Here is a 12,099-nt window from a genome sequence, read left to right on the forward strand (position 1 = left end):
CAGAATAGAAAGTCAATAAAAAACACAAATACACTGGAAATAGGTCTCTTGCAGAGAGGTAGGACAGCAGCAGCAGTGAAGGGTAAGGTTTTTAATCTCAGCTCTCAGCTATTGCTCTGACCTCTTGGCTTTCATCTCTGAATTGGCTCTGTGTTTCTTATTTAAAAAGCCAGTTACGGACGGGCGGTGGTGGCGCATGCCTTTAATCCCAGCACTTGGGAGGCAGAGCCAGGCGGATCTCTGTGAGTTCGAGGCCAGCCTACGCTACCAAGTGAGTCCCAGGAAAGGCGCAAAGCTACACAGAGAAACCCTGTCTCGAAAAACCAAAAAAAAAAAAAAAAAAAAATAAAAAAAAAATAAAAATAAAAAGCCAGTTACATCTACAGATTGAGCCATCAACTGTCAATCATTCCAGCTAGGAGTAGGCCCTTGTGAGACACTTCTCCACCAGATCTGAAATGTTGACTGTCCTGGTCATGTGCTGCTTAATGATCTAAATGGTATTTTTCTTTCTGAAATACTTCCCAATTCCATGAATGGAATTCATCATTAATTATATTTGAAAGTAATTTCTAGACCCTTGATGTAACTAAAACCAATCTTTCTGAAAAATTGAAAGTAGACTCTGATTTGTTCCCCACCCCCACAGGAACTCCTTCCAGAACTTCCCAATCTCCCCATCTACCCAAATCCATACCCTTTCTTTATCTCTCTTATTAGAAAATGAACAGGCATATTTAAAAGGGAAGAAAAAATAATTATATAAAAACAAACCAAGATAAGACAAAACAAATAGAAAACAAAAAAGAGCCAAAAAAAAGCACAAGAAATACATATAGATGCGGACACGCACACTTTCACACACACAGAAATCCCATAAAACCCAAACTTTTAACAAACACTATTATATACTATATAAATATAATTAAAATATAAGATCAATGACATATAAATGTAATTATTGTTATATAGTGACATACATATATCATCATAAAATAACAGTGTTTTAAAATAAATTTAAATATACTTTACCCACTGAGCAATCTTTCTAGCCTCATAGTTATTTTATTATAATTGCAGTATAATTTATGCAGCATATAGTATAATATATGATATAACCAATGTGAAATATATGATATAATAAGGAGCAATATTTTAGGAATGCACATTATTTAAGTGCATTTTTAATACACGTGTAATGTGTAACATCATAATTCATATCGTAATCACATATACTACAATGGATATATAATATGACATACATTCTATCCAGTATAAGGAATATCACTTGTAATTATAAGATGCATGCTGTTTTAAATAATTTAAAAGTATATGAAACATACACATATACATTTTAAATATTCATATTACATTATATTTTATTTAGAATGTTGAACAATTTCTTATATTTATGTATTGTGGTGAGTGGCATTGTCATCCACCTGTAAGGCAAGTGTCTGACCCTTTAGATGGCAGCAAGTTTAGTTTACTCTCCTTAGAACTTCACGATGATCCCCCCATGCCATCCCTCAATACATCATCAGTGATCATGTAGATCTCTGTGACTTATATTGCAATGGTGTGCCAATCACCTGAGATCTGAGAATGAAGACACCGTTAGGAAAATCAGCGCTTCTTCTCTCACCTCCAACAAATACTTTAGCTCTAGTGGGGGAAAAGTTTAATTTTATAGAGCAGTGCAAAATTCTGTTCCTTAAAATTTATGTTCCTCTTTTTTTTTGTTGTTGTTAGAGAAAGAACATGAATTAGGGTGAGTACAGAGGTGGGGAAATAACTGAGAGGAATGGTAGAATGGGATATATACAAATAATTATATTGTAAGATAACTTAAAATTTTCATAAATGCAATAAAAATATCCTATTTACTATATATTGCAATTTATAGTAAGTAGTAAAATTTCTAAATATATGGTAAAATTTCTATTGCCTAGAGTGTACAAATAAAGTGATATAATTACGCAAATCCACCTCTAAACCATGATGGTGAAAGATTTTGAACACATTCAGCCAACAAATATCATGGAAAACTGAAGATTTCATTTGATCTCTGGTTTTTATCACTTAGAGTCTGATCTTAATGGAAATGAGAAAATACAGAACTGATAGAAAGAAATTTTTTTTTCAATGCAGACATATGGGTATGGACCAACATTTTATAGAATCCAACATATCCATGTAAATATGTGTGAAAAAAACAGGGAGAAACAGACATACGTGGTGAGATTCCCACATATTATAATATTATAATATGTGTGTTATTAATATGATGACATGTAATATGTGTATCATATTTTATGTTGCAATTATATGTACAACAATGACCATATAATATGACAAGCATTCATATTTAATATTGTTTGTAATTACACTCTGCTTAATATTTTATATAATTTATAAGTATATGTGTAAAAGAAATGTTTAAAATTAAAATATTAATTAAATATTACATAATATAAAAGTAAATATTAAATTATATTTTATTTAGAATGCATATGGGAGATATGGGGGATTTGAAGGGAAGAAAGAAAAGGTATAAAAGATACAATTATATTGTAATCTCGGGCAATAAAAGTGGTAAAAGGAAGCAAGCAACACTGTATCAACACAGGAAACTTAACAAAGAATAGCTACCAATATGCCTATTCCCCTATTGCTTGTCTTTGAAAAGTACACATTACTGCCAATATTTTTATAAAGCTGCTTTAGCTTTTAACAAAGTATGGGTCAGTATGGGAAGTAGACAATCCTGAGGTTGTAAGCACATATAGTATGTGTCTCAAATAATGCACTTTCCCCAACGAAAAAGTCCTAAGGAAGGATAAAGTGAGGCATGGACCCTTAGAGGACCTAGATAAAAGTGTGGCTAGGTGTCCCTGGATCATCAAAGGATGCATAAAATTATTATCTGCAATATTCTCAGCTTCGTTCAGACTGTGGGTCACAACATATGTGTGGAGCCCTCAGCAGGACAGGCTTTCAAACACTGTAAAATAGACAAGTGTGTACCAAGAAATTCAATTGACAAAGTCCTCATGCAGTTTGGTATCACATCCTGACAAACCTACCCAGTGGACATTTCCAGAATATTCACCTCCCCTCATCCCCATAATTTTTTTTTAAGAATTATACATCATATTTCCATCTAACCTGCTGAATAAGCCCACCTCACCATGAGTGATGGATCACAAAAGCTGGAAACCTGGAGCGCACAGCACAACTAGGAGGCAGCTTGGCAGGTTGCAGAGGGTCTGTTCCAGGCAGCTCTGCTGGTCTGCCCGTGTCCCCCAGAAGTTCTTACTGCTTATATATGCTTGAGGAGGGAGGGTCTGGTGAATCTGGTCAATTTCAGGGACTTCTTGAAGAGAGTCCTTTGCTTCCTGAGCTCAGCAGCCCCCCTGCAAGATGGAATGTTTTCACCTCTTCTTAGAACATCCTGCATTTTAATGAGCTTTCCTCAAAGATGGGATGTTTGATCTTGAAGGAAACTGCATTTTACCCCTTCCTCCAAGCTTTGAACTTTCTCAGTGCCCTCTTTAACAATGGCCCCTGAGCTTTGGAGGGGGTGACAAAATCTTCTGACTTGAATGTGTAACTCCAGAGCAGTCATGAACCCTTGTGTTGTTATGTTTATCCCCGTTTCCCCGTGTGTGGGTGATGGTGAGTCTTGCTGGTGATTCTTTTGTCATGAAAGACAAGTGAGAAGAAAAATGGCTATCCAAAAGAACACCACCAGTAATAATAACCCATGGTTGTGAACACACACACACACACACACACACACACAAAATCAAAAGCACCTTCTCAACATATCACAGGCATTTATCCAAGCATTAACAAGTGTTTCTCCACTGAGAAATTCATGACTGCAGATTTTGTCTAAGTTTGCAGTACCTGAAGAGAAGTCCCCTCTGAGGAGCAGGTCTTAACTCCAATCAGAAGGCTGACTCAGTTTATAACCATGCTTTCCATTACTGCACTAGCTGGCACGTGTCTGGCACTTCTGTCATAAAGCCTGTAGAATCCTCTGGTGAGTAGAACTTTGAGCCACAATCCCACCGCACCCCACCCCCAAGAAATCAGAGTAACACTTTGTGGCACTTACCAGACTTTGCCCACAGGAAGGGACACTGAGTCCTAGCCTTATTTCTCCAAATCCTGCCACCAAAGAATGAGATATTCAGCAACGGGGCCTGCCTTCCAGGTTTAGAATGCAACCATCAGCAGTGACAATAGCCTTTTTGTATGGGGGAGGTGACCCATCCCTAGCAATGGGATACATTGCTGGCCTGAAACCTGTTATGTAGATCAGATTAGTCTCAGACTCATAGAAATCCCCCTGCCTCTGTGTCATCCTCTGGAACAGACTTCATTTTACCCATGTTTGGAGAAATTCTCTGAGGCTGAATTAAATAACAGTAGACTTTTTCAATTTTTGAGAATTCATAGCAGTACTGTATTATGATCAGTTATTGATCTCAAGTACTAAAATATGATCATATCCACCTCCTGTCTATCTCCTTTCATATCTCTCCCACCATGCCCTCTCCCAACTTCATGTCATTTGTCCTTGTTAGCTCAGTAAGTCCAGTTACACTGTCCATATGTGCATGGCTGTGGGCTGTCCCATGGAGCATGGGAAACCTACTATTGATACCCTTTCATAAATGAATGTTTTTCCCTTCCTAAGCAACTACCAACTGCACATAGGTCCCCAGTGAGTGGTTGGGCCTGGAGATGATCCTCCATCTATGGTGAAATTTTGACAGAGTTGGTATTATGTAGGCCTTGTACAGACCAGCTTCCCTGGGTATATTACAGTGATAGTCCTGTCAGGCCCACAAGACTGAATTTCACAACACTCTTACCTCAACTTTGGATTATAAGTTCTCTCCAACCACCCTTCTGTAATGTTGCCTGAACCTTGGTCATGGTGGGGATAAGGATAATATAGATGTGCCATTTAGGATTGGGAACTCGATCTCTTATTCTTAGCACCAGGACTAATTGTGTATCACTCCATTGACTACTACTATCCACTGAAAACAAAAACTTCTTTTCCAGTCCATACCTTTGGTCTGGATGTTTGATTGAGAATAGTGCCTACAAGCTGTTATTTTTGAGTATTTGGCACCCAGTCGTTGCTACTGTCTAGAAAAGAATAGGAGATACTGCCTTCTTGTAGGAAGTGGTGTGTAGGGGGAGACAGGCTTTGGGGTTTAAAAAGCTCATACCATTCTCGGTTCTCTCTGCCTCCTGCTTTTGGATCAAGAGGTAAGCTCTCCACTATTTTCTTGCCACCTTGTCTTGGGTCCACCATTATAGAGACCAACGCTCTGAAAACTTAAGTCCAACTTCAGCATTTTCTCATACAAATTGCCTTGGACATGGTGCCTATCACAGCAATAGAAAAGAAACTAAGACTGATGGGTATAAAAATAAATATTTAGAAGGTAATTTGATAACGTAACAATTTTGCAATATGACATTTACTAGAGTACCAGTGACCTCCTCAGCCAGTGGGTACCTACCAGGATTATAGTACTAGGCATGAAATTCCCTCCCGTGGTGCAGTCTTCAAATCTAATAAAAAAAGAAGTTAGTTACTCCATAATACTCATACCATTACTGAACCAGACACAAAGCTTGTCTGACATTGTTAAAGCAGAGTCTTCCTTGTTGTTTGTGTCATGTTTTACACTCCATTAATCTGGACTTAAAGCCTCCGGATGATGCCCTGCCCCCATCTGACAGAAGGATGTCTCAGATTATAGAAGCACTCTCCCATATAAAGTTTTTTACATGACTCTGGGGGACCAAACTCAGGTTGTGGGGCTTGCACTGTGGTGCTTTTACCTGCTGAGCCATCTCACCAGCCCAAGAGTATTTGTGAATCAGAATGTGGAGGTGGCTATAGCACACTGGAGGATAAAGGAGAAATGCTTTTGTTTAAGAGAGGGAAGTCTTTGTTACCAATACTATCAGTGAGTTTGCCTAATACTTCCTCGTCATTGAGGTCATCGGAACATGAATCCTCTTCATCCTCATCTCCTGGTTCAGTGGACTCACTTTTGACAGGGTACTCCCAATTCAGGTGTAAAAAGGTGTTTTCTTTTGGCCTTTCACAGTAGTTCTCTTGATCTCTGCTCTCTGACATCTTGCTAGACTCAGATGATGAGTGGCTGAGGGAGATGGAGGTCATTGGGGTGTTCACTACTAAGCTAGACAGATCTCCCAGATTATAATTCTTCACAATCATTAGGAATGCAGATCTGTAGCATCTGTATTATATGAAGAATCACAACCTGTCTTCACATGCCTGATTGACTGTCAGTATTGCTTCCTTCCAGTAAGCGGATTGATTTTCCAGCACATTGGACAACTACATGAAACAATCAGCACTTATGATTTGGTCTGAAATTTTCTGGATATGTCTGTGTCAGAAAAAAAATGAAAGTTGGAACCAGGCTTGAAAAACATTCAATTGATATTTCAGTCAGTGTTCTATTGCTGTGAAGGGACACCACCGTGACCACAGCAACTCTTATAAATAAGAGAAAGCATTTGACTGGGGTGGCTTACAGTGTCAGAGGCTTTAGTTCATTTCCTTATGGAGGGAAGCATGGCAGCACACAGACAGACATGGTAGCTGAGATTTCTCCAACCAGTCCTTTGGAGGCAGGAAGAGAGAGACTCTGGGCTTGGGATGGGCTTCTGAGGCCTCAAGACCACCTCCAGTGACATACTTCCTCCAAAAGGTCACAATTCCTATCCTTTCAAAGAGTGCCACTCCCTGGTTACCAAACATTGCAATCTGTGTGCCTGTGGGGGCCATTCTTATTCAAACCACCACTGCTGGTGTCAGGTAACTGCATGTAGAAACCATTTCTGCATGAGCTCTGGACTTTAGATACTTGGGGGAGAGCAGGCACAGCGCTTGTGTTCTTGTTGGCTTTAGCCAGCTTGTTATAAAACCGGGGCTGGCCGCATATTCATGGTGTTCCTGCTTTAGATTCCCAAGTGCTGAGATCACACACACACACACATCAAGTTTATTGTGGTTTTACACTGATTTTGTACATGTGTGTGTATGTATGTGTGTGCTGATGTTCGAGCATGTTTGTGTATGCGTGATACATTCGCATGGGTGTATGCAGGCCAGAGGACAATCTTGGTGCCATTACTTTTCAAGTGTCATCCACCTTGTCTTTTTGAGACAAGATATTTCACTGGGACCCACTTTGTTTAGGGTCTCAAGCCAGGGAACCCAAGGATCTGCTTGTCTTTGTCTGTCTGGTGTCAGGCTTACAAACTTGCACCTCCATGCTGGAGCTGGAGATTAAAGTCATGTCCTTGTGTTTGAGGTAAGAGCTCTTTACCAACTGAGCTGTGTCCCCATGCCCACTTTCTTCTGATGTTGACAATCTTCCCTTTGTCTGAGCAATATTCTCTCAAGATATCAGTAATTTACCATCTGGTGGTTTGATAACGATTACCCCTTGTCACTGGGGGACATCTGCCCCTGACTGATGTGAGCCTACATTGGAGTTTGGAAATGTGGGGGAAGGTATGGGACATCAAGGAGTTAATGCTGAAGCAGAACCTTTTATAGACAATTTTAACCAAATAAAAAGTATAGGAGGAATTTCTTAGGTCAGCCTTCCTAAGTATGTATTTAAAAAAAAGAGAAAGAAAGAAAAAACAAGAAAAGACAACCTCCAACAACTACAGAGAAGTCTCTGCAGGTTTCTCTGCAGAATGTCAGGAGACAGCAAGCCCAAGAGAGATAGCACAAATCTACCAAAAACAACAACTATCTATCTGATGGAAAAACTTTTCTTTGGGAGACAAATGTTCAATGCCTTTGAATTATTCAGAGGTACTGCTTGAAGTGTGCATTGTTCAGTTATGTCTAATTATCTTTGATTCCCAGGAACATCACAATAAAATTTAGAACATATAAACACAGGCCTGGAAACGGTTAGCACCATTAACAAGGTGTTTTGGAAGATACCAGCTTGGTAAAAAGTTTTTAAAATAGTGCATTGTAGAAGTTTTATGATACAAGAGGCATGAATACGTATGAAAGTGCATCACTACATAGAACTGAACAAAAGTCAGATGACACACATATACATATACATATATGTAAACATCATATACACATCACATATACATATATACATAACACAGATAAATATGTACACACACTCAGACACACATCATACACTTATACACACATACACACATGTACACGCGTGTGTGCGCGTGCGCGCGCGCGCGCGCGCGTGCACACACACACACACACACACACACACACACACACAAATTTAAGGTGTTTTTTTTTCTGACATGGTTTTGTTATGTAGCCCAGACTGACCTTAACTTCATAATCTTCTACCTCTTCTTTCCATGTGCTGGAATTTCAAGCCTATGGCATCATGTCCAGAGAGACTTTATATTTAAAAGGAGTTTTAGCACACCCCGTGTGGTGGCACATGGTGGCCATCCCTTCGTGTGTGTGTCTGTCGGCATCATAAGAATTTTGCTCAACACTGGCCTCCCTTTGAGGACAATCCATTTCCTCTTAAAATGTAAGCCCAAAATGGGGCCTGGGTTCTCAGGCTAGTACTGAAAACAGCACAAAATAATTAAGCATTTCTTCATGTGAGGCTAACAGTGGAAGCTGGGACTCCTTCAGTCCTTTGAAAATGCCTTGTGGTCCATTTAGAACCTAACTACAGAACTCTGCCCCTCGTGGAGGAAGAAATTCCCTACAACATGTATGTGGGGGGCTAGCTCTGTCACATCATGTCGGTTGTTCTATAAACAGCCACCTCAGAGCTCAGAGACACAGACATGCCTGTCCACTGTCCCAGGACACATGAGAGTTGGCACAGCAAGCATCCCGCCTTTGGCAGCTCACGGTTACTCTTGTTTTTAAATGAGAAGCACACGGTCAAACACCTGGCTTAATCCCCCCTAAACGTTTCTGTGCCTATATCATCTTCTTAGCCTGACAATGGCAAACATTTGACACAATTGAGCAATCATTAGTTACCTTTAAAAAGGCAACATCCATCTATCAGCCCACTTGATCCTTCAGCTTTTGGAATTGTTGTGATTGTTGTGTAATGTGCGTAAAGCAGCGCCCTTTGAAGGCATGTCTGAAAGTTTACATTGACAAGCCATAAATACTGGTGGATGTGTGTTTATCAGTTGAGTCAAAACAACAAAACAGAAGACAAAATATTTAGGTTCCTCTGCAGAAACCTAAGATTTCACACTTAGTTAAATGAAGGCAGAGAGTTTATAAATAGCTCAAGAAAAAACGCCAAGATAGTATTTGCCACTGAGTGTGCACTGGAGAAGTTTCCGGAAGTCAGGACTTCTTTGCAGAATCTAAATTGTACATATGTAAGGCATGGCAAGCAAACAGACAAAAAGAGAGGAGGAGACGGTGAGAAGGCTCAGTAAATGGAGGTGCTTGCCGCCAAGCCTGACAACCTGAGTTTGATCCTGGATCCACGTGGTGGAAGGTGAGAAATGCTTGTTCTCTGACCTTCAACCATACAGTGGCATGTGTACCCACAAACAGACAGACACATACACACACAGAACTAAAGGAAATTGAGGATGCTTTATTGGTTAGCGTTCTTTCCAGTGAACAAAGAAAAAGTGTAGCATCCAATATATATATATATTACATTGATTGAGCATTCCTCCACTGTAATCCCAGCAACTGGGAAAAAGGCAGGAGCATCGGAGTTCCAGGTTATCCTTTCTACACTCTGAGTTCAAGGTCATCCTTGTCATTATAGCTAGCTAGAAGCCAGCCTGGTCTACAGTGAGGCCCTGTCTCAGAAAAACCCAAATCCAAACAATAGCAATTCAGAAAACAAAAACAAGTGCTGTTTCTACAGAGACAATGGTGGTTTAATGTGCTGTATGTAACTTTACCATTACTTTCCAAATAGGTTCACAACACTCATCCATTGGGTTGTACAGGGAGGCATGGGCAAGCATCCTCATCCATTTGGTTGTACCGTGTGACATGGCCAAGTGTCCTGATTAAGATTTCTGATCACCTGGATCCCATCCTCAGGACGGTATTAAGCATGCTTAAACATACAACGTGGGTTAAAGAGAGTCTCATGGGACTGTGAACCTATAGTGTGCCTGGGCTATGATCTCCAGGGCACTGGGCAGGACATTTTTCTCCTTCGGGCTATTGAATACCATCTGTGTACTTGCTAGACTATCGGAAAACTTGCTTAGTCCAGTCTGGAAAACAGTGCCTGGAGATAGTTTGCCCAGAACCCCCTAGCTCCCTGTATTCCACAGCTATTGGCAGCAATAAGTTTGCTGCCTTAATCTTAAATGCCCTTTTTTTGTCCTGTCCCGGTTAAGTTGTTTGTGTGAAAAATGTGCAGTTGGGTTCCAGAAAGTGCTAGGGATCAGTTCCCCTGTGGTTTTTCCTGTTTGGAAAACAGTGTCCATCTTGCCTATGGATACAGAGTAACCATTCCTTGACTCCTGCTGTTAGAGCCCCTGTTGGTACAAAATACGAGAGCTGCTTCCTGCTGTTAGAGCCCATGTTGGTACAAAATAAGAGAGCTGCTTCCCTGATTAACTGAACTGGGTGTCTAGAGTGCTGTTTAACCTCCACATCCCTCGCCAGATTTCGTGTTCCAGCTGCGCGGGTCACAGCACACAGCCATAGAAGGTGAATTCCCACCCTCTGAGTACATGAAGACTCCCAGAATGGGCTATGTTATAGCCCTGCCAAGGCCCCCAACTTGCCAGTCCTCAGGGTTTGTGTCAGGAATGCCCACACTCCCATGTGGCCAGGGACAAGTCAAGGAACACGGAGGACCAGAGTGACCCCAACTATATACATCGTGTATAGGCACCATGAGGATGCTCCAGGGTGAGTCCTGGACCAACTTCACCGCCACCCTGCTGAGAATCAGGGGTCTTTGCATCTTGGTACCTCCCCCAGTCTTGCAGGGGCCTCTGTCCTGAGCTAGCCAAGGCTGAAGTTTAGATACTTTGTAGCTATCATTTGCAAGGGGGAGTCAGTGGTCTGAGGGGAGTTTCAGGGAGGAGCTAGAGGAAGAGGATAGGGTGGGGCGTTATTGTGGGGAGGTTCGTCGTGTAGATCCCTGGGTGTTGGTGTCCAGAAAGCCAGGCTGCTATGGCCCGCTCCTCAGCTCCATCATACATGTTTGAAGTCTAGCATTTGCAAGCCTCTTCCTCCGAGGGAGCATCGCTTTGGAAAGGTATCCAGCAACATGGTCTGGCCCTCTGGTCCCAGCCTGCGTGGGGTTTCAGTGGGAGCCCCTTTCTTCCTCAGACACGGGTGGTCTCTTGAGGCATTGACCCTTTCCCGGATACAGCATGGAGCTGAGGCACTGAACAAAACCGGGTCCTGAGATAGCCATGTTCCCGGCCTGGCCTGTGAGAGCCCAAACCTTCTGTTCAGGGCTGATGAGGCACATGGTGTAGACCCCAGTGCGTGAGAGAACCAGTTGGGCTGGGAGAGGCTCCTGGGGGCAGCAGGCTAGGTTCCGAGCTGGCGGCCTGTTCTCTGGCCTCACTTTTGGAGTGTGTTCCACAGAAACGGGATCACCGTGATTAGGTTTCATGCCTGAAAATCTGCCATCCACATGCCACACAATGCCCTAAGGTGGGAACTCTTCACGCCTGTGAATTTGCTTTCTCCCCTTGCAGCTTCCTACTGTTGTAAGATGTTCTAGGACCCAGCATTTAGTCCTGGAAATCTGTGTCACTAACTGTGAAAAGAGCGACTGCCGTGGTTAGGTGAATGCCTTGTCACCCACGTGGCAGATGTTGGGGCCACTGGGAAAACTCATAGAAGCCACAGTGAAGAGCAAATGGAAATGCAATCATAGCTTTCTTAAAAGCCTGCATCATAGGAAGGGAAAGAAGAAGAAAGGATCAGGCCAGGGGCAAGGGTTAAGGCGAAGAAAGGTGAGACCGGGTGGTTGCAGAGTGCCCTCCCTGTTCAGTGGCCTGTACACAGCTGTTTCCGTAAGGACGCAGCTATTTGGGGGAATA

The 12,099-nt window shown here is 41.8% G+C and overlaps 1 protein-coding gene across 1 annotated transcript in view; it reads left to right on the top strand.

The window, feature by feature from the left end:
• The window catches only part of LOC114686655 (odorant-binding protein-like), a 33,099-nt gene extending 22,197 nt beyond the window's left edge, over positions 1-10,902 (top strand). The window contains exon 6 of the mRNA XM_028861291.2: positions 10,700-10,902. Within this exon, the coding sequence (XP_028717124.1) occupies positions 10,700-10,902 (203 nt within the window). The remainder of the gene's footprint in view (positions 1-10,699) is intronic.
• Positions 10,903-12,099: the final 1,197 nt, after the last annotated feature.

Source organism: Peromyscus leucopus, chromosome X (genome assembly GCF_004664715.2).
Source record: "Peromyscus leucopus breed LL Stock chromosome X, UCI_PerLeu_2.1, whole genome shotgun sequence".
In the NCBI taxonomy this organism is placed as follows: Eukaryota; Metazoa; Chordata; class Mammalia; order Rodentia; family Cricetidae; genus Peromyscus; species Peromyscus leucopus.